Source organism: Anas platyrhynchos, chromosome 2 (assembly GCF_047663525.1).
Source record: "Anas platyrhynchos isolate ZD024472 breed Pekin duck chromosome 2, IASCAAS_PekinDuck_T2T, whole genome shotgun sequence".
Taxonomy (NCBI): Eukaryota; Metazoa; Chordata; class Aves; order Anseriformes; family Anatidae; genus Anas; species Anas platyrhynchos.
Genome location: NC_092588.1, coordinates 120,058,273 through 120,080,162, shown reverse-complemented (window position 1 = coordinate 120,080,162; position 21,890 = coordinate 120,058,273). Strand labels below are relative to the sequence as shown.

At 39.9% G+C, this 21,890-nt stretch overlaps 1 protein-coding gene across 1 annotated transcript in view; it reads left to right on the top strand.

Moving 5' to 3' along the window:
* Window positions 1-337: 337 nt before the first annotated feature.
* UBE2E2 (ubiquitin conjugating enzyme E2 E2) overlaps window positions 338-21,890 on the top strand; it is a 212,281-nt gene continuing 190,728 nt past the window's right edge. The window contains exons 1-3 of the mRNA XM_027451053.3: window positions 338-716; window positions 4,507-4,695; window positions 12,645-12,695. Of these exons, the coding sequence (XP_027306854.1) occupies window positions 4,520-4,695; window positions 12,645-12,695 (227 nt within the window). The 5' untranslated portion in view covers window positions 338-716; window positions 4,507-4,519. The remainder of the gene's footprint in view (window positions 717-4,506; window positions 4,696-12,644; window positions 12,696-21,890) is intronic.

Here is a 21,890-nt window from a genome sequence, read left to right as displayed (position 1 = left end):
CCGCCCCCCCTGCCCTGTGGCCGGGCCGTGCCGACCCTGCTCCCCCGGCCCCCCCCGGCTCCTTCCTCCCCGTCCCCGCTGACCCCGCCCCGGCCCCGGGCTTCCCTTTAACGCGCGCTCCCGCGGACGGCTCTTCCCCCCCCCCCCCCTTCCCTTTCCCCTTCCCCCGCCCCAGCGGGAGCGCGCACCCCCTTCCCCCACCCCCTATCCCAAAGCGCGCTCCCGCGCGCCCCTCCCTTGAGCGCCCGGGCTAATTGGCTGGCGGGGGCGCGCGCGCGCGCTCCCTGCCTCCCTCCCTCGCTCCCCCCCCCCCCCACGCGGAGGGAGGGGGGCGGAGAGAGAGAGGGAGAGGGAGCGAGGGAGCGAGCTCTCGGGGGCGCGCGCGGCGGAGGCGTCGGCGTCGGGGGCGCGCGCGCGCGCGTCCTCGGCGGCGGCGGCTTCACTTCTCTCCGGGCAGCGGGGGCAGGAGCGGCGGCGGGAGCAGCAGCAGCAGCACAACAGCGGCCGCCGCCGCCGCGGCTCCGGGAGGGGGGACAGAGAGAAGAAAGGGAGGCGAGCGGCGGGCAGCCGGGGTAGGGCAGGGCAGGGCAGGGCAAGGCAGGGCAGAGCGGGCTCATGACTCAGTGACCGGCCGCTGCCCCCTTCCCAGCCCCTCGCCCGGCCACGGATCGTCCCGCAGCCCCGCAGCAGCGAGAGCGACCCGCGCTCGCCCGCAGGTAGCAGCCCCCCCCCATCCCGCCCCGGTCCTGCTCCCCCCTTCATCCTTCCCCCCCCCCCAACTCTCCCCTCCCCTCCCCATCCGTTTACTGGCGACCCTCGGTCCCCACCTTCATCCCCCGTCTCCCCTTTTCCTCGCACCCCCCCAGCGCTGCCCCCCCTCCCTGTCACCCCCTTTCCCAGCGCTGCCCCCCCCCATCCGGCCCCATCCATCCCCTGGCTCCAGCCTCCATCTCTCCCCGCCCCCCCCCCCCCGCACCCCCTCCAACAACTCTCCCTTGGCCCCGCTGCCCCCCGACACCCCTCTCTAACCCCCCAAGTCCCCCCCTCTCCTCCCTTCCCCCTCTTGCCCCCCCCAGGAGCCCCGCTCGCCCAACCCCCTCCCGTGCCCCCGCCGCTTTCCTCTCTCAGTCTCCTCCTCCTCCTCCCCCCCGCTCCTCTCCCTGCCCTGCCCCGGCAGAGGTGCGGGGAGCACCGGGGGTGTCCCCCCTACGCGTGTACGGGGCCGGGGGGGGGGGGGGGGGGGGGGGGGGGCACGGGGCCGGGTTGCCCCCGCGCTCCCCCCCCGCTCCTTTGCGCTTCCTACTGGAGATGGAGGAAGGCGGCTGCTGCTGCTGCTCGCCGCGGACCCCGGAGTGCCCAATTTGTCTCCGCTCCTAGAAAATTAGGGGCGCCTTGGGAAGGCAGCATCGCCAGCTCGGCCGCCCGCGGGACCTTTCCTTGCCCTCCGGCTCTTTTCCCTCCGCTTGCCCGGCAGGGCAGGGAAGGGACGGTCCCCGCGGCTAAATATGACAGGGGCCGGCTCCATGGGACCCCCACGGCTCGCGATTTGCCGTCGAGGCAGCGCTCGTAACCCCCGGCTGTGCTGAATCATCCCGCGGGGTGCTGACCTCGCAGCCCCCTCCGCCCACCCCTGGGATTTTGGGGGGGGTCCGGGGGGTCCCGATCCCCGCAGCCCCTCCCGGCACCCCGCAGCCCCTCGCCCCCTGCCCCTACTCTCCGGCTTCAGGCAGCGCCTCACATTTCTCCGCCTGGCTTCGTGGCAGCGAAATGTTTTCCTGATGCCCTCGTTGCCCGCTCGATTTATTTATTCCCCCCCCCCCAGTTTTCTTATTCGTACCTGCGTTTGTCTCTTCAGTAGGACCGCGTTTGAGGTTTCTGACTTGGGGCCCTTTAAAAGGCACTTTGCTGAGCATCCCTGGAGCTGTGCGTTATTGCTAAAACTGCAGATATCGGGAGGAGAGGGCACGGCCAGAGTTGTCTGGGTGTCAGGAAAGGGGAACAGAGAGAGGAGAAGGGGGTGGAGGGAATAAGAAACTAGCCAGACATCGAGTGACAGATTTAAGCATTTTCTTGCTGTAAATGCTGGCATTACATGTTACAGTAATTATATGCTCTGGGCTACTGTTACAGTGTTTGTCTGCTGGATAGTAACCTGAACTTATGAAGTGATACAGTTGTTTTGGGATAATAGTAATATTTATAGCCGAGATTATTCGCAGCAGATGTCCTATGCGTATAGGCTTCATTAAAAATGCTTTTAACTTTCTGGCCTGCAGTGTTAAAGCATATGTACGTCGTGGAGGGAATTTTCTCTTTAAAATTAAATGTATTAAGCAAAGATCAGAACTAAAATCTAAAGTAAATGAAGGCCATCAAAAGCTTTATTAAAAGAGACCAGATTGTGTTTTAGCTATATGTTGAAGACTGGTATCTACTATTGAAATTGCGTTATAGATATTAAGTGCGTATCTTGACTCGTCAGAGTAAGGTACTTCTGTGTTTTATTACCTCTAAATCTTCTGTTTCTTTTATCTTAACATCTGACAAGCAGGATCTAAATATCTAGACATTAACCTGTGTACATACGTGAATTGCATTAATATGTCATAGCTGTACCGTACAGAAACTTGTTCTGCTAAGAATGAACAATTTTTTAATTTTTGTGTTAGGAATCAAACCCGCCATTATTTCAGTTATCTCATGCAGCAGGCTGGCTGTTGTGTTTTATTAAAAATTAATACATGAAAATATACTTCAAAAATATTATTTCAAAAATGAAATCCAAATGTAGCGTAAGCTGATGAGGGGAAAGCTTGTACAATATCCATCACTAGCGTCTAAACATTTTGAATGTTTCAGACATTCGGGCTTTCCTTTCTGTTTAGCTTCATCAATTAGACCAAAAAACCCTTAATTCCTCCTGAAGCTAGTTGGATTGAGCTGTGTGAATAATGCCTGAAAAGATTAGTTCTTCCCCTCCGCGCCATGTGCTGGTTGATAGCATCAGACTTTGGCAAGGCTTCTGCAGGACAGGAGCAAATTTATTTTGTTACATGCATCTGTAACACTTAGGCCTTTTTTAAAAAAAGTGCCCTTTTTAACATAACCCTGTTGACATCGATGTTACTTTACTTTTCCTTTGCTGCCTCTTTCCATAAATAAGTGCAGCGAGACAAACTTTGTTTAATCCACTGAGCGAAAGTGGCTGAGTCTGAGCCTGCAGTCTTTTTATTCTCCCTGGAGAGCATATTAAAACATATAATCGTCAAGGTGAATGGTTATGTTCTTAATTGTGATGGTGTCTGTACATAGGTAAAAGGAAAAGCAAGTCGAAGTTCACAGCAATTTAAAGCTCTTTGTGTATGAAAGAGCAACCTCCTGATTCAGACAGATTTGATCAGAAAAACCACCCAGATACATGGGGATCGCGTGGGTGTTAAGCGAGTAACGTTTGGGCCTGTGTGCTTTCAAGGTGGCTCATTTGTAACAGAGGAAGATAGATAAAATACATCTATAAACTGTGGATGTAGCCTTAAAGGAAGGACAGTGTGTGGTTTTTTGTTTTTGTTTTATTTTTTGGTGAAATTTTCTAACAGTCATTGCCACCACATATGCTAATTTACTAGGAGTTTTTCATGGACATCTGCCCTTCATTAGAGCAGTTTGAAGAGTCATGACAGCTGTAACAGTGGGCTTGTAATTCCTCATCTGTTGGCATATTGTTAGACTATTTAAAATGAAGGAAGAAATGAAAATAGCTAACTAGTATCAGAAGCGTGCAAATAAAGTGTTAACTTGACTTCTGGAAATATACCGAGATTTCTTGTAGCTTGTATTCCCTGACAGCTTTGTTGTCTCATGCCGCTTGAACAGAATTTGTCAGAAAAAACTTCTTGCATCCCCTACCAGCATGCTTACACTCTAGCAGCGTACCGTTGCAGTAAACACAAACAGATCTGTGTTAGTGCCTTTTGGTTCTGTGAGTGTTTCCATCAAGCATGCCAAGATGTGGATTTTGTAATGTGGAAACCCACATTATAGACTTGGAAAGAGCCCACAGGTTTATTTCATATGGGATAGCAAAGAGTCTTAAGATAGTCATAGTTCTTGGTTTTTAACAACTGTGCTGGCTATGGACTGGTGGCGTGTTGATGAGAAAGTTAACTTATGATATGGCCGAGGGGTTGGAAAATCTCATTTACACAAATGGTATTATACTTGCACAATCATGTTTCCTACTTAACTACAATAACTTATGACTTTCATATATAGAGAGGATGGGCTTGTTATTCATTTGTTATAGGACTTAAAATGACCAACTCCTGAATTATTGTTAGGATTTTTATGGCAAAATTCTACAGTACCTCAGTAATCTTAGTACTAAAATACACGCATTTCTATATGAAGACCTAAATCTTGTGCACTATTTCCTCAAGGGGTGCAAGAAATATTGTTGGACAGCTTCTTCTGAAAAAGCTAACTTTTGTTATTTGTGTTTTTTTTTAGTGCAGCATCTGCCATGTCTACGGAGGGGCAGAGAGTTGATGACAGTCCAAGCACTAGTGGAGGCAGCTCTGATGGAGATCAACGTGAAGGTGTTCAGCAGGAACAAGAAAGGGAGCAAGTTCAACCCAAGAAAAAAGAGGGCAAAATATCAAGCAAAACAGCTGCTAAACTGTCAACTAGTGCTAAAAGGTACGGCATTCTGTTTCTCTACCTTTCTCATTTTTTCGCTGGCCATCTATCGATGTAGAGGTTCAGTATATTCATTCTCTTATTGTTTTATTATAACATTATTGTGTCAGTGTAATAGTCTTTTGAGGCTGGTCACGATAATGAGACCTGTATATTTTTTTCCTTTCTTTGACAGATTGGCTCTTTCACATGGTTTTAATAGTAGCTTGCATGATAAAAGCTGACATTTTTTTATTGCTAGTAAAACTCAGACAGTTTTGTAGCCTTATAAAATATATCTCTGTATGTGTATGTATGACTGATGTTGAAACTTGTCAGTGTAACTTACAGTTAATTAACCATAAACATTTCAGACAGTTCAGTAACTCAGCATGTTAGGACTACCGTAATACCTATTGCTGTAAAGTACTGCATTTCCTTTTCCCAGATGGTCAGGTCAGAGATATTTGAGTGAACAACAAATGCATGTTGGTTTCATTACTTTAAACTGTGGTCTGTTTTAATGCCCATTGCTTTTCCGTCTCTTTTCTGCTTGAAAGGTGGATTTGTGAAATAGCTATTTAAATTATTCTAAACTATCATGTCAATTCCCAGATAATGACTGTCATGCTTGGACCAGCCAGAGGGAACTTACAGTTTAGTGTTGCTCCATCAGTACGCGTACGGGTGTTAGTCCAGGCAGCAGAATTCAAATTGGAGTGTAGTGATCATAGCTAAACGCTTCTAAAAGAATCTGGTGAGACCAATTCTGCAGACTGTCCTGATGCAGAATTCCCAGATCCTGTTTTTCACTAATTTAAGGCGGTGTAAACTGCAAGAAAAAACATTGGAGTTGTGCCACATGTAAAGGAGAAGCATCGAGGCCCTGTCACTGTAATTTATAACACATGCTCGTAGGAAGAGGCCATAAATGCCGGTGTATGAGCATGTGTCTACATCTCATCAAGATTCAAGCCTGTGTCTTGGCTTAGTCTGGCCCCTACCATTTGCTTACTTCTCTGTCCTGAACTCTTCTGTCTTTCTGGTGTAGTGGAAAATGCATTTTTTCCTGCTGCTTTCCTACCACAGGCACCTGCCTTACAGCTAGCCTCTGTGAGGCCTCTTTTTTTTTCTTTTTTTTTTTTTTCCCCCTATGAGATGCTTTCTTGAGACCCATTCCTACTATGATGCTGTTTGGAGATTACCTAGTCATGTTGATTGTGGGATAGCTGGCAATGTTTCTTTTTGTGACTAAAGAAAACAAAAACGAAACAACTTTCACTTCAAAGTGTGATGTTATTCATGTAGTTAATCCTCATAGTCATTATCATTTCTGGGCTTCTTCTCTTTTGTCTGCTTCCTACTATTGATATTTCACAATATTAAGAATATTAGATTAGACAGGATTTTTAGGGTCATAAAATCCAGTTTTTAACATCTTTAGTAAAAAGTCCTTGTATTCTGAACTTTGTACAACGCCTAATGTGATGGTGCTGCAATTCTGACAAGGGCCTGTGGACACTATCCTATTAAAAAATTAATAACGATATGTCAGAAATTGGTCTATTAATCTTAGCTTTGTATCTTCAAAGCTTAGAGCTTTTATCAACACGCATTTCACAGTGATAAAATTACTTAAACCTTTTAAAGTTTAATCATATCTGCTTATGGTTCTGCTGAAACTAATTATGCCAGCTGCTGACATCAGTATGTTTGCCAGTTAGGCTCTAAAGCAAGTTTCGCATGTTTACTAATATTGAAGAAAAGCCTTTGATTCTGCATTTTAAAAGCTGTGATGATTTTTATAAATATGAGAGTTCTATAGAAAAGGATATAATAAATAATACTTTTGAAAAAAAAATGTATTTTTAGGAGCGCAGGTTGTCATAGTGCTGTGTAGAAATCCTAGCAATGTAGTCTTTATAGTAGTATAGTGGTTTGTGTTTTTTTAATATTTGTATAGTGGTTTTTTTTTTTTTTTTTTTTTTGTAGTATTCAGTAGTTTGTGAGTGTGTTGGAATAACAACAACCTTTCCATAAACATTCTTAATCTGGTCAGGCTTTCGTGTTACTTGTTGTTTTTGTTGTTGTTTGCTTTTTAATTAAAATCACTAAAGCCTGAAGAAAGGAAAATCAGAAATTAAAGTAGAGAGGAAGAAGAAGGGAGTAACATCAAGAAAGGAAAAATATATTGCATATTGAGGAGTCTGTGCCTATGTGGATGTTTTATATGGACAGTTTCTATACTACTCATTTTTGTTCATTAGAAATGAACAATATTGTGGGAATAAGGCTACATTCCTTCAATTGGAATGTTGTTTTTGGCCGGGTTTAAAAAAGGTGATTTCTTAAAAATTGAAACAAATTGCAGTAATTCAGCTCTCCTAGAGGGGAAAAAAGACTCCGTATAAACTTAGCAGCATTTTCCTTCATTAGCTTTGTTAACTACATGTATGGTTTTGTATGGCATTACACTAAGGTGACAATAATCTTCACGTAGTTAAGTGTCAACCCTGCTGAAATCAGTAAAAACCCCAAACAGCAAAGCATACAATATTTAAGGCTTTTGTCAAAATTCCTTAATTTCTATTTAGAACAGAGTCCTAGCAAGTTAAGAGAAAATCTTTCTTTGGGCTTTAATTTGCGGACTACAGGCTTGGTTCTAACCTGAATTTGGAAGCCACGTTTTCACACTTGAAGAGCTTTTGCATGCATATGGAATTGTAGTCACAGTAGTTTTGGATTACATTATGCTACCTAGTGTATGTAGGATTAGAATTAAGATTTGTGCATTTGTAGTTGGAATAATTCTGTTCTGCTTTTTATTTGAATGTTTATGTAGTCAATTAGATTTACTTTCAAAGAATTTCCAGTCGTATTGACTTTATATAAGTCAAGATTTAGCAGTGCTCTTTCTTTCGCTGTGTAAACATAGGCTGCTACCTTGTCTTGCACAGGAGTGTACTACACCAGCAATTTAATGCTTTCCAAAATGATTTTATTATGAAGGATATATGAGACTGCTTGAATTTGTATTTAAGTCACAGCAATTTTGTTTTTCTTCTGTTAGCATCACCATAGATGGCATCAAGAAGGCAGAATGCCATCACAAGCTGCCCTTCTCTGTTAATAGTTTTAAGGCTAGCTGCTATACAGGTGTAATAGCTTACAGCATATGTCGTACAGTGTGCTGGTCCTTCAATTTTCCTCACCCAGAGGGCATCACCCTAAATAGCAACCTTTCTTACCTAACATGTCAAGATTGAGAAACTCACTGCATATCACAATTACAGTTCAGACACGGAATTGAATTGCTGTCCTTGAAAACAGCAGGCATCTTGTTACCTCTTAAGCAGCAAATCTTAGCCTGACCTTTGGATTGAGAGAAGTGTAACCATTCTTGGCTGACACAGTAGCTCAACAAATAAATGTATTGTTTTGCTTGGCTCCTGAAGTTGATAGTTGAAAATCTGTCAACCTTAGTGTCCAGTCTTGGATTTCTTTTTATAAAACTCTGTGCTTACAATGAATTGTGAGCTCTAAAACTTCAGTTGTAGGCTTTTCTTGTTATGTAGAAATAGCAACTAGGTAATGCATTAAACTTGATTAGAAATCAAATTAAAATGAGCTGTTTTTTTCACCCTTTTTTTTTTGTCCTCAGTGAAGTTTATCACAGCACTGTTTTAAGGGATTATAGGAATTATTTAAGGAATTATATTTAGCATGTTGAATATGGTGGAAAAATGGAGTGCTTTTTCTTATATGAAATATCCTTGTTATTTATATATGCATCTAATATGAAAGAATGAGTATTTCTCTTCCTTAATCATGAATCTAACCATCTTTGTATAAATTTCATGCTCAGTCACAGTTCCTGTAAGATTGAAATTTATACTAGGCATTTCTTTATAACACGTTCTTCAGTATGGTGCATTCGTTCACATAACTTCTATGCATAAAGAGGTATGCATTTTAGAAAAGTAGATGTGGTAAAATAGGTTATTGTTATTAGTCCTTTCTTGCTGCTTCTTCCATGAATTATATCAGGGAATCCTCTAACATGTTCAGTTCTCCCTTAGGTTTAGAGAACTTTAACTGTTTCAAGAAGGAAACACCAGATAGTCCCCCTAGGCTTGGAACAGCAGTAAATATATGTCTGTAAGAATTAATAATATCTGAAATCCACAATGTACTCTCATGCTTCTGAATTTAGGGGTAAATTAACCTTTGCACTATTTCTTGAAGGCAAGTATGCTTGTTCTTTCCCATTAGTAAAGTGAAAGGAAAACACAGTAATAGTAATTTATATTTATAAATACATTTATTTATATATTTATTTATATGGAGACAGGGAGACAGGCAGAGGTCAAATGACTTCTTTTAAGATCAAACAAAGAGCATCAGATCTGACATTGCAGATTAAATGTCCTGTGTGTACAGCTCAGGGCTTTGATTACCAGAGAGACTTCACATACACACCTCCCCCCATCCCCCAAATATATAGAGTAGACCAGAATGTCATTAATTTAAATCTAAAGTGTGTGCGTGTGTATAATTATTTTAATTTAGAGTCCTTTTTTCACTCGCTGACATAACTGTACTTACTGAGCCAGAAAATACAAAGAAAGAAGTGCCAGAGAGGACCCTGCAAAAAATGTCATGTTGCCAGAGGCCACACGCTCTCGCGGTGAACCCTCTGTGGTCAGCAAAGGAAATGAGGCACATCCTCTCCTATGCCAGATTCTGAAGACAACTCAATGGAGATATGAAACAAGTGCCAGAGCAGTGGAATAACTCATGCAGACAAAGGCTAACTTGCGCATCGGAGGTCTCTGTCAGTGCAGGGCTCTCCGGGATGTTATCTGGTGATTTAATTGTAACTTTGAATGCCGTGACATGTGAACAAGCTATTGCATGTCAGCTGCTCTACAGAAACTGTTTATGAATGTGCTCTCAGCATGAATGCAAGGTAAATTAAAGTTGCAACAAAAGAATTGTAAGGTGTATATATTAATTTCAGTTTGGATATGCCACAGAGGAGGAGAATAAGCATGGAGTACTTGTTGAGGAGTAGTTGATGGACAGTATCATATTAATGTTGCAGCTTGTTTGTGTAATAACAATAATCATGAATGAAACATCGCTTTATCTTAGATGCTTGCTAAAGCAATTAGGACTTCTGAACAAAAATAGAAAGTATCATCTGATCAATTTTTATTGCTTGAAGCAGCAAGGTGTTTTGTTCTTGCTTCCTGAATCACGGGAAAAGCTTGATCTAGGATTATTTCAGTGCTCTTGGCATTTGAAATTAGATTTTTTTTTGTTAAGCTAGAGCAGAGGGAGAAAAAGAAAAAGCTCTGTACCCATTTCTTTGCAGAATTGAAGGGAAATGGACTAGGATTTAGGAGGATGATTGGAAGGTTTTTGATCTAGGGCTTAAGCTACACTTGCCAATCCATTCTTGATGTCTCATGGGCTCGTAGTAATGCAATGAAATATTAACTGCTCCTATTATTATATGTAAAGCAAAGGAATCATCCCTGACTGAGTGGAAGTTCAATGCCATCACTTGCTAACTTCCCAAAAGGCAGAAAAAAAACAAAGGAACCCATAAAACATGAAATTGAAGGAGGTTTCATGCTATTTAAATTTTCTCTGTTTTGAATTTGCGAGAGCATAAATTTCAAAAACGTGGTAGAACTATGTCATAGACAGAAGAAATATTTTCAGCATCTCCCACAGTTGTAAGATCTTCTCTCTTTTAAAAGGTGTAAATTGTTAGGATTGTTTAAAAAATCACTGGATTTAAAAGAAACATAAATGTTTGGTGTGCTTGGACTAATCAGATTTTTCTTTCTAAAAAAGTTGTTGGGCTTGCAGTATTACTACAATGACTTACCGCAAATATTGATTAAGCAGCCTCTGTTTGTATCTTTACAAGGAAAAAAAAAAAAAAGATACTTATTGGTAAAATTCTACTTCCTGAAGATGCAAATATTTCAATGAATAGAATAAACAAATAAGCGTTGAATTTGTTTCTCTCTACAGGAGTAACTGGTGTTTGTATGTAGGGCTGGGGTGGACAGGGGTTGGAAGAAAAGCTAATAATGTGTCTGAAAGACTGTTTTTAATCTTTTATTAGACCAGCCAACATAGTTGAAAAGATTAGTACTTCTACCTAACAATCTTACCGATGTATGTCCTAATTATTTCAGAATGTGAATGATAAAGAGTTGGATTTTCTGGTTCAGGCCAATTCCTCTACTGCTTTTGGTTTGTTGATTCATTACAGCCATAAAATCAACACATACTGGCATAAGGGGAATTTTGATAGTGGCTGTGAGACTCCTTAGCATGTAAGATTGTATTTGGATCTTGACATTATGTAGAGAATTAGTGTAAAGTGCTCATTTCCATGTTATATGTGCCAGTATATGTGAATGTTTGTTTTGAGATACTTTTTTTTTTTTTCTCCTGTATTTATTTGCAAGATGGGTGGCAGTCATTTTTAACAGGATGTGTATGTACTTCATGTCAGACCTGAGATCTTTGGTTGTGGCTTGAGCACCTACATGTGTCTCAGGAATTTGAGTGGTGTTACCATTTAGGTTTTCTATCTTTGTGTGGGGAATACAAGTAGTAGTAATCTGCTCCCATAGTACATGAAATCTTGAGCAGGAGAAAGGGAGAAGAAAATACGGAGGGAATACTGTCTTTCTTTTCCTTCCTCCTTCTACTTCTAAATGTTTGTGCTTTTGCCCAGAAATAGCAGCCTATAAAAAAAGGCCTTGGGGTATAGTTTATAGCGAAAGTGGCCACTGCAGTCCTACATATGGCACTCTGGCAAATATTTGGCAAATGTAAACTCCTACAAGCTCCTTTGGGAGCTCAGTGAACTCCTACCATGTACACTTGCATTTCTATAGAGTGGGAGATACTGACTTCCATGGAGATACTGGTATAAAGAAAAGGAGCCATATCGCCAGATGTGGTGCGGATTAAGAATTCAAGGGCTTGGCATGGTAAAATAAGCCTTGTAGTACCCAGAAATCCCTAAGAACTGCATTGCAGTGACTGGAAGAGGATCTCCAGCAGGGTGCCGGTAATAAGTGAGCACTGCTGTGTTGGCCTGCACTAGGCCAGTCCAGCCTCAGGCCTGTATTGGTGGCCAGGAGGATGTGGCCGAGCACATGCTCTTAGTTAGGGGATGATGGTGAATTTGGGGGAGCAGTTGATACAGGCGAGGGTAGGGCTGCTGCTCGGAGGGACCTAGGCAGGATGGGTTGACAGGGGACTCAGGAAATTCAACAGCACCCTGGGCTGCATTAACTGGAGCACAGTCGGTAGAGGGAATCAATCACTCGCCTTTACTCACCACTCATTAGGCTGCATCTGCAGTAACCTTTCCAGTTTTGGGCTTCCTAGTACAAATACACGGAGTATGTTCAGCAGCAGGGGGGCTTCGTAGCAGCCCTGCGACACCTGCAAGGAGGCTATGGAGAAGGCTGGGCCAGGCTCTGTATGTCAGAGCAGGGGTGAGGATGACAGGCAACAATGTTGTACTGACAGAAGGGAAAAAAAACAAACACTCAACTGCACAAGAGATATCAAGCTAAATATTCTGGAGAGCAAGGCAGAGAGCTGTGAGGCATATAGACAGAGGGTAAATGGAGAAGTAAGGTGTATGAGAGCTGAGAACCCTGACCTGTAGGAAAAGCAGGGTTTTGTAGATGGCTGTGCATGGAATAACTCATCTGATATTTGGGTGCTCATTTAAAAAAAAAAAAAAAAGTCTGTTTTTTAGCACCTTGATCTCAAGCAGTTTCATGAAAACTTATAGCATCAGCTTTCCATTAGAAATGTTAAGAATTATTATTATTAATTGCTGTAGAAATGCTTATGAAGTTGAATGAAATATTTTGCAAAAACAAAGCCCTGATGTCTTTTTTTTTTTTTTCCTCCCCCTCAAGAATTCAGAAAGAACTTGCAGAAATTACATTAGACCCTCCTCCCAACTGTAGGTAAGTTCACATGGATTTTTTTTTTTAATTTGGAATATGGAAATAGAATATGTGGAACTGTGGAAAATACATAGAGGACTGGGGTAACTGTATCTACTCCTTTATGGTAATGAGCAGTTTGGGAATAAAAGATTACAGATAACACATTTGCCTACATACAAAGAATTGATGTGGCATACTTCCTGGTAACAAAAGTAATGGTAAAAACTAATGAAATGTATGATGTGTTGATAGATACAAGGTAAAAATCAAATAATCTCTTATTAGAGGCATTAAATTGACAGAATTTTTTTGATTCTGTAAAATATAATTTTGGTGGCAGTTACTGGTGTATTTGATTCCTTTTTCTTGCAAATTGTTAACACACTGTGAATATAATGGAGAAGGAAAAATGCTACAAGCGCAAACTATTATTAATCTTCTGACTGTGTTTCTGGTGATCAATTATGATAGTGAAAACTTCCTGAAATGGAGGCTATCATCACATATGCTTCCTAATAATTACTGCTTTTCTTTTAAAAAAAATAATTTTGTGAGGTATTTACTTACAGCATTTTTAAAATCTGCTTTGAGAGGATTAATGAGGCAGGCCTAGAAAACCTCATTGCTTTGCAGCTGGGATGGTGTGTGGTTGTTTTCAGATGTATGTCTGGGGCTTCTTGCCCATCAACTTGAGATGTGGTCCATGCAGGGCATGCACCAGGGCTGCTCAGCTCTGCTTGGTGGAGCTATGCAGTGGTGCTGCTGGCACCGAGCAGTCAGGCACAGAGCAGGTGAGCAGCTCCATCCTGTCCTGCCGGCTGACTCCAGCTGATGTGGTCGCTCACGTTTGTTGTATCGGCGCGGTAAAAGGCAAGATTGATTGAAATGTCTGATTGCACGCAGCTTTTGTAATGAATCCCAGTACATTTCAGTATCGAATTAACTAAGCAACTGGTAGTAAAAATGACAGTTGGCTTTATTGTTTTGGTCTCTTGATAAATGCATGTGTGAGAAAACATTCTAACAAGATTTGATGTGGTTGTGCTGGGTCTCAAGATGTAAGTCAAGTGGCAATATACTAAAACACTGCATAGCAAAGTATCCTTGCAATAATAGCATTCAAAGAGTATTTCAGTCAATTAGGATGAACAGTTCTTTGCTAGATGAAACATTTTAATAGCTAAGCTGTTCTGTCATACTTATGACTGTGTGCAAGTCCAATCACTTCAAAGCTGTTTCAAACGGCAGGCCTTTACTTACGTGTTGATGACTGATGCCTATTAGTAGATTGATTTGCTGAGATGAATATAAAACTGTAGTCTGTTGTAGAAGAATGTGTATGTCTTTGAACTGAGTCTAGAAGACTTAGTTTTTACAGCAGTAGCATTTGTTCTAGTTTTCTGAATCCTTCCCTTTGTAACAAAGCGGTTGTTTCAGTATACAAAATACTGTTGTTTGCTTTTCTTTTGCTAGCAAATGTAAACTGAGCATTGGCGGTTTTAGTGGAAAGCCCTTTGGTGACTTGCAATTAAAAAAAAAAAAAAGTGAGCTGCAGATTTCCTGTTTTGCTTTGTTTTTGAATTATTTACACTAATGATAAAATAGCAATGAAATGCACTGCATGATGCTGTTTTGCAAAACCAAAAAATTGCATCTAACTTAGTGTCTGCTGTGATCCTGATAGATAACCATTAGTAACTTTACTATTAACAAATATGTTTTATAGTTGATTCAGAATTACTTCATTTAGTTTTATGCTCTGTTGACACAGTCTAAATAGTGTTTTCATTTGAACTTCATCTATTTTCTATTATAGTTAAACATTACAAAATAAATACATCAGCCAGACGTGGTTCTTTAGCATAATGAAGAAAGCCAAGCTGTAATAGAGTATCTCTTTCCCTAAAGTATTGACACATACTTTCTTGTTTTGAGTAAAAGTTAGGTCATTGTTATAAGTGGTGGTATCTTTTCAGTTAAGAAGTTATTTCATAAAAATAAGTTCCTTACAAATTAAGGCTGCTTGAAATGGTTGCAATTCTAGCCTAACCTTCACTATGTGTCCTTTTCTATTTCAGTGGGGAATTTTATATATAAAAATAAATCATGCTTGGGCAATAGCAATCTGATAAAGCTCCAAACTAAATGTCACCAGATACGAAGGAAAACGTCATAATTCACGAATGCTATCTAAGCAGATTTTTAGGAACTTTTGATACTCAGGATACTGAGCTGAATTGGAACTTGGGTGGAATATCGTGAGATATGCTGCAAGACTTTCAATTAACTACAGCAAACCAAACCTTCATGTTTGTCTCTTTCTGGGAAGAAAAAAAGAAAATGGAACAATTTCTGTAGTACAGTAGCATCTCTTAATGGCATGGTAGGCTACAGAGTCGATACAAGCTCCAAGGGAGTTGCAGCTTCCACTTCTGCATCAGCTGCAATGTTAACACTTCCCCCGCCTCATCCCCACAAAAAGAATAGGAGATATAATCTTGTTTGCCTGAAAGACAAAAAACAAAAAAGAAGTCTTGCTTGCACATGTGCTTTGTAGTTGGCAGATTATCACTGCTGCAACTTGCAGCATCTTTTTCCAAAACTATGGAAAGCTGTGGATTTCAGATTTCATTTAAAAACAAACAAACAAAAAAGGACAAATCTATCACATTCCTCTTTAAAAGAGGATTTAATCTTAGATGAAGTCAGGGTTGCCTGTTTACCTCGGTAATGTATTTTGTATGCTGTAGTTTGTATTCTGGCAATAAAAGGAGTCCTATTGACAATCTTTGGATCATTCCCCAGGACTGAGAATATATAATGTACTAAGTGTCAGAAAGTCAGGTCAGGGGGTGTGTGGGAGTTGAGCGGTGTAATCATTGCTATTTTCAGAGGAAGGCATGTAAAATAAAGTCTGTTATACATCACATTTTACAGAAAGAACTGGATGTTTTCTGGTATGTCCCCGTCCCCCTTTTTTTTTGTTCAGAGATTAATTTACTGTCAAGGAGAGTCATGAATGCTAACCAGGTATGTTTGTATTTTAAGCATTGTGACATTTTAGTTTGTCAGGAAACAATATAGCTAAATTGTAGAGATTTTGCAGCCTGCTCTTTTTTTTTTTTCTTTTCACTGAAACACCACAACTTCATTGCTAAAAATGTTGCACATCTCCTACCTCAGAGTAATACAGAGTACAACTTTGCTCACAGGTGATAAAACAAACAAACAAAACCCGAATCTTTCAGTATCATTTTCATATGTTGCACTGCTGGAATATGGGACTAGTAGGGAATTCCTGTAGCTAAAATAATGCCTTTTAAATCTTTCCTATATTTTGAACAGCATCTTGTCAAAGACAGCAGATTTCAGAATACACCTATTGTCAGCATTGTATACTATTTCCCTTCTTGCTGGCAAAAGAACATCTCTGTGGCAACTAATACCAATTGGTTACATGGGAAAATAATATCTGGAAAGCATTTCATGTATTTTTAGCTTCTTTCAATCTGAACTTAACAGCTGGAAACAAGGAGAGCCAGCATAAAGCAAATAGCAGCTCTCTGTGGACAACATTTGGAGCAACTGCTCAGAATTTTCCTATTAAGTCATTGTTGTTCCCCATCTTCCTCTTTGTGTTTTCTTTTGATGTCCTCTGCAATAGGTGTCACTGTCCTTCTCTTTTCTGTGTATTTACTGCAATTCCTTTTATGTGTATTCATTTTATTTCTTTTTCCCTGTAGCAATATGGGTGATGCTTGAGGCTCAGAAATAGACTTCAAGCAGCTGTGTAGCACAGTGGACAAATTGACTGATACACATTCCAAAATAATCAATTTAACACCCTGCATGTAGCTTTATCTCTTCTATTCGTTTGGAATCATTACATTAATTCATTGCTTCTTATGCTGTCTGCAAAACTGACAAACAACCAACATATCTGACCCTCGTATTTCAGTTCTGAAAGCCAATCACACTGAAAAGATTGCTAAAATGCAATTCTTCTTGGGGTGATGTAGAGAGGAGTCAAGTGGAGCGGGAAAATTATTTGACTTGGTTTAGGGGGAGAGGTCAGTGTGCCTCATGGATGCCTCTTGTGCTATTAATGACTACATTAAGGCTGACATTCCTATTCAATATTGCTCTGGCTCTGTTTTTGTTAAAATGGTGAGGCCATGATCTTCACAACTCTAAGGGATTACGTGAATCCCGTCGATCTAAGTTCTTCTCTTGGGGACATTTGTTTAAGCTCTTGCCTCGTAGTACTTTAAAGCTAAGGAGATAGCACGTGTCAGGAGCAGAAAACAAATGTTAGCACGATTTCATAGGAAGACCAGAGGGAAAGGACTTGTCAGTATTACTCCCCAATGCAGAGTGATAGAATTGCAAGGGGTTAGAGCAGCAGGTATGGTCACTATCTGTCATGCTACCCTGGCATACCCAATTCTTCTTCCTTACCTCTTGTTCAAGGTGATCTTCCCTTTTTCCCCATGTGCATACACCCATTTTAATCATGGATGCCCGCATTGCTTTACAGTGTGAGCAAATAGATGTCTTACTGTTTTTTGATTTGGTTTTGTTTGTTTTATTTTAGACCTTGTGCTCATGACATCAGTTTCTTCTGGCAGGGCTTTCACTGAAGGAGAACCTGGGTGCCAAATTCAAGTAGGGAAAAAAAAATCCCTCAAGATGTAGCAGCTTATATCTCTATTTTAAAATAAACTGCTCTCAGCGACTTTGATTGTTTTCGTTAAGGATGCATCAGTTTGTTGCCATAGGCACATGACTGTGATGCATGTGATGCTAATGTGTGAGCAAGATGAAAACTGGAATAAGGAATGCTTTCTTTGAACATTTTTCTTCACAAGCATTTCCAGCTTCCTTGGCATGAATCTGGGCTTTCTTCCTGTTACGTTACATTACCCGTGGAGTTTACCTTCTGCCTATGTAGGCTTACTTTGATCTGCAGTTAATTTTCTATAACCTTTTAGAGAAAGTGTGACACACAACTATATATAACTTCTCCTGGCTGGACCTCTTCAGAATTTATAGCAAATAGCAAAAATTCATCAAAAAGATGAGCCTCAGAGCGGTGATGTTAATGCTCAGGATCCCGTTGTTTTAAATCTGTGAGGTATCAACATTCATTTGAGGGTAAAAGAATGAATGTAAAACCTTTTTGAGTGCACATTGCAACTGCTTTATTTTTTAATGTTGATTCCCTTTCTGCCTCAAAAGCAGCAAGGAGCATGTCCTAAGAACAAGTAAATTGATGATTGCACTGGGATTATATTTTATAATAGCAACTATATTACATTTTATCACTTGAGTTTGCACGCCTGTTTTTTTATAACTATTGTTTTGGATTTATTACCATGATATCTTGAAGTACCTTGGATGAAAAGGGTCAAGTTACATTTTACTATAAAATCTTTTAATTCCTTTTGCTATTTTCTTTTAGGACAATGCAGGAAAGTGTCAGTTGTGCCTTAAGGTCTGAAATATGCAGCTCTACTAAAACATGTTTTAAAAAAAATGTCTGGTTTTGACTGTTGAAATGACCTTTTGATGGAGTATTGTTCTTGAAGTATCTGTTATTAAAAATAATGCATGCATGTTTTTTGTGGGTTTTCCATGTTGTCAAGATACAGCGTACTTAAGTATCTAAAATATAGCTGATGTTTCTTAGTGATCTGATATCTTGGAAAATGGATGTTTGAAATGAAAAAGTACTGGACAGCACTGCTGGCCACTGCCCTTCCCTTTCATAGGTGTAAGATAGCAAAGAAACAAATTACATATTTTTTTAATTTAATAAACTAAAGCTTGAACCTCCACTTGAGTCATTTTCTGGTTGCTGTAGAGGGGGCGATTTTAGGATTGGCTAGATGCAGCCCTCAGAAGCTGCAGGATCCGTTGCAGGCATTGGTGGCTAGAAGCCTAAGCACTCTTAATGAAGACCACTGGGGAGAAAGGAGGGGCGGGGGGGTTGGGAGCAGTAAAGGGATCCTGCCACTGGCTGCTTGCCAGAACCAGCAACTTCACTCACCCATGACAAAACAAGGAACAGGCTGACAGCACCCATGGGTACCTCCTGGTGTAACAATACCACTGTATTATTCCTGCTAATTCTGCCAGTTTTCTAAAGGTGACCCCTTCTTTCCTAGAAGGAAAAGAGAAGAGAAAACTATTAGCAAAGAATGAAAATAGTTCAGCAAGCATTGTGTTAGTGTACATTTGGAAGAACAAGGGAAAGTCATAACTTATTCCCTGGAACAGCTGAGTCAGAAGTATGGGTGGAGATTTAGATGTAATGAGGGGTCATGATGATTGCCCGTTCCCTGAAGCAGAAAAAGGCATGCAAGTGCCCAGAAAGGAGTTTATAGGGATGTGGAAGGATCCACGGATCTTTGATATTTGTAGTGTGCTAAATGTACTAGATAGTTAAAGGTCTAGTTTAAAGTCAAGTATTGGGAAGGTGGAATGGATGATTAAGTTAGGGGTCAAATAAAGTAAAACAAAAAAACACTCTAATATTTATGGTGCAGAAAATTCTGAACAGAGATATTTTTCTTCCAGTGGGTTTATATCTGGTTCAGCTTGTCTTTGTAAGCTACCCTGTTAGGAAGTATAACAAGGGCAGTCCTCAATGCTTTCTGGTGCAGAATTTTTCAGACTACCTTCCATAGACATTTCCTTTGGCCTTTTTTATTTACCTGAAGAAAAACATTTCCTGCCATCCTGAATGTGGTTTATAACATAAAAATGATATTGTATGCATATGTTTTTGTAATCTCTTCAATACAGCCATCATAAAACACCAAAAACCAACGTCTCCCCCACCAAAACCTAAAATAAGTGTGTCAAATAAACAGTCACAGCTTGCCAGCAAGAGAAACAAAACCATGTTGGCTGAGACTTTGCCTTGTTGTTAGGAGACTTCGTAAAGAAATAGTTATATTAGTAGCTATATCATATTATAGTATTAAATTCGGTTAGCTATTTCTGTGGTGCTTTTTTTCTATTTTTTTCTAAGTGTAATGTAGTGTTTTGTATGAAAAACACATAAGACTCAATTTCTTTGCAGAAATTTGATAGAGCAGAGTTATTTGAAAGTGACTGTAGTAAGTATTGTTGCACTGAACAAGCAGTTACTTACATTTCATAATAATCATGTAAGAAACATGCTTTTATTAGCAACTCATTACCCTTTAGTAAATTACTCATTATTGAATAAATGGGGGAAATGGAAGGTACTTTGTCTGTTGGTTAGGACTGACAGCATTGCTGATAATGAAGTATTTGTTTCCTTAAATAAATGGCACAATCTCAGAAGCGCCAAATGCTGTTGAGTTCAGTACGCCCACATTTGATCAGAATTTGAATTCTGATTTTTAAAGTAATACTGTAAAAATATTTCCTTTTTAAGAAAACTTCAAAAAGGCATGTAAAAAATTTATGTTATTTCCTGAATGCCATTGTGTATCTTTTATGTCTGCCAAAGAAAAATCTTTTTTTTTTTTTCCCCTTGGGAATCTTAATAAATAAATAACTAAATATTTTTTTTTTCTGTTTCAACACCAAGATTCTGCAGCTTTTTAACAGCTGTTAACTTACATACTTTATTCTTTCATCTGTTCACTTGTTTTGTTTGTTTGTTTATTTTTACATAGGCATGACAGTCTAAGGCAATGCTGTAATTTGTCTTTTATTCCTGATATACGCTAAATGTGTACAGATTTAACAATTAATAGTCTAATGAAATATTTTTCCAAAATCTCCTAGCAGGCAAGCTGCAGTTTAAGAATAAAAAGTCATGAACTAATAACAGAGCATGCTTTACAGCCTTTTGGAAACAAACTATGAAATTGATCTGGGTGCTGTTTTCTTGGTGTGCAATAAAACTTATTTATGCTGTAGTTACACATTTGCAGCTTTCTTACAAGCTTTTTGGGGTATCTAATTGGCTACAGCTTTGAATCATATCATAACACATGCCAAATGTTGCTAATTACAATTAAGATATCTACTTGAAGTAATCTTTGTTTTCCTTTTCTCTGACAATTTATTTTTTCACTTATTTACATGCCTTTAATTTTTCATTTTAACAGTTCTTGCAGCACTTTAATTTATTTTTGTTTCAAAGCTGTGGAATTGGATTAAACAGGGTTTTTTAAACACTTCCATGTTGCTTGGAAAGAAGCCAGTTACTGTGTATCGGCTTAATAGAAACCATGCTTAGCAGCGCCTCACATATGGCAGCTCGTGTTTGTGTGGTAAGGCATTATGTATTTTAAATATTACCTTTTATATGATAGTCAAATTTATGCCAGAATCTGAAGTTTCCTCTGATTAATGTTAACAAAAATAGCAGAGAGCCAACTGTTTCTGTTTTTTACAGAGAAATATGTAATTAAATACATGATTTACTGTCTGCTGTGCACAAAAGCCGTATTTATGTGGCCTTTATTAACTTGAGATGCATACAGTACCTCGAGAAGGCCATAGGTGAGTGATAATATACTTTTTTTGATGTTTGTAGCCTTTTAATGCTGTAAACATTGTGGAGGCTGAAATGGTGATTCTCTAGCTAAGACTAAAATAGAAGGGTTTGTACCTAATTTAGGAGATTGAGTTATATTTGAAGAATAGGCTGTCCACTGTTACGTCAATTACTCTGAGTAAACACCTGACACAGCTGACAACATAGAGCTTACATCTTTCATGTTTATTTTTTAAGTTTAAAGCTTAGCGTAACAGTTATGAAACCTGGACCTTAGTATGGCCTTTATGAATTTTAGAGCTTTTAAAAGCACTTGTTCTGAATTGCCTGAATGTAGCTAGTCTTCTTATATAAAATCCAGTAGTCTCTCTTCATACAGAATTTTGTTTATCTGAAAATGATGATATAGGTCAATGGAGAAATAGCCAAAAAATTCATTCTTCTGAAATTATTGCATTCCTTTTAGTATAGGTCCACTTTTATAACGGAAGGGCTTTTTATATCTTCAAGATTAGATGATATGCAATTTAACTTTTGTTGGGAAGTCATTGACAGTAATGACCACTGAAAATCTACGTTCTGAATCTAAGAAAGGTGATTATCCTTCTTATTATAATTTTAAAACTGCCAGAGAAAATTCTTTTTTTTCCTATGATACCAGGGCTGTATTTAATACATTTGTCATAATTACATGGGTAATGCATAAAAAC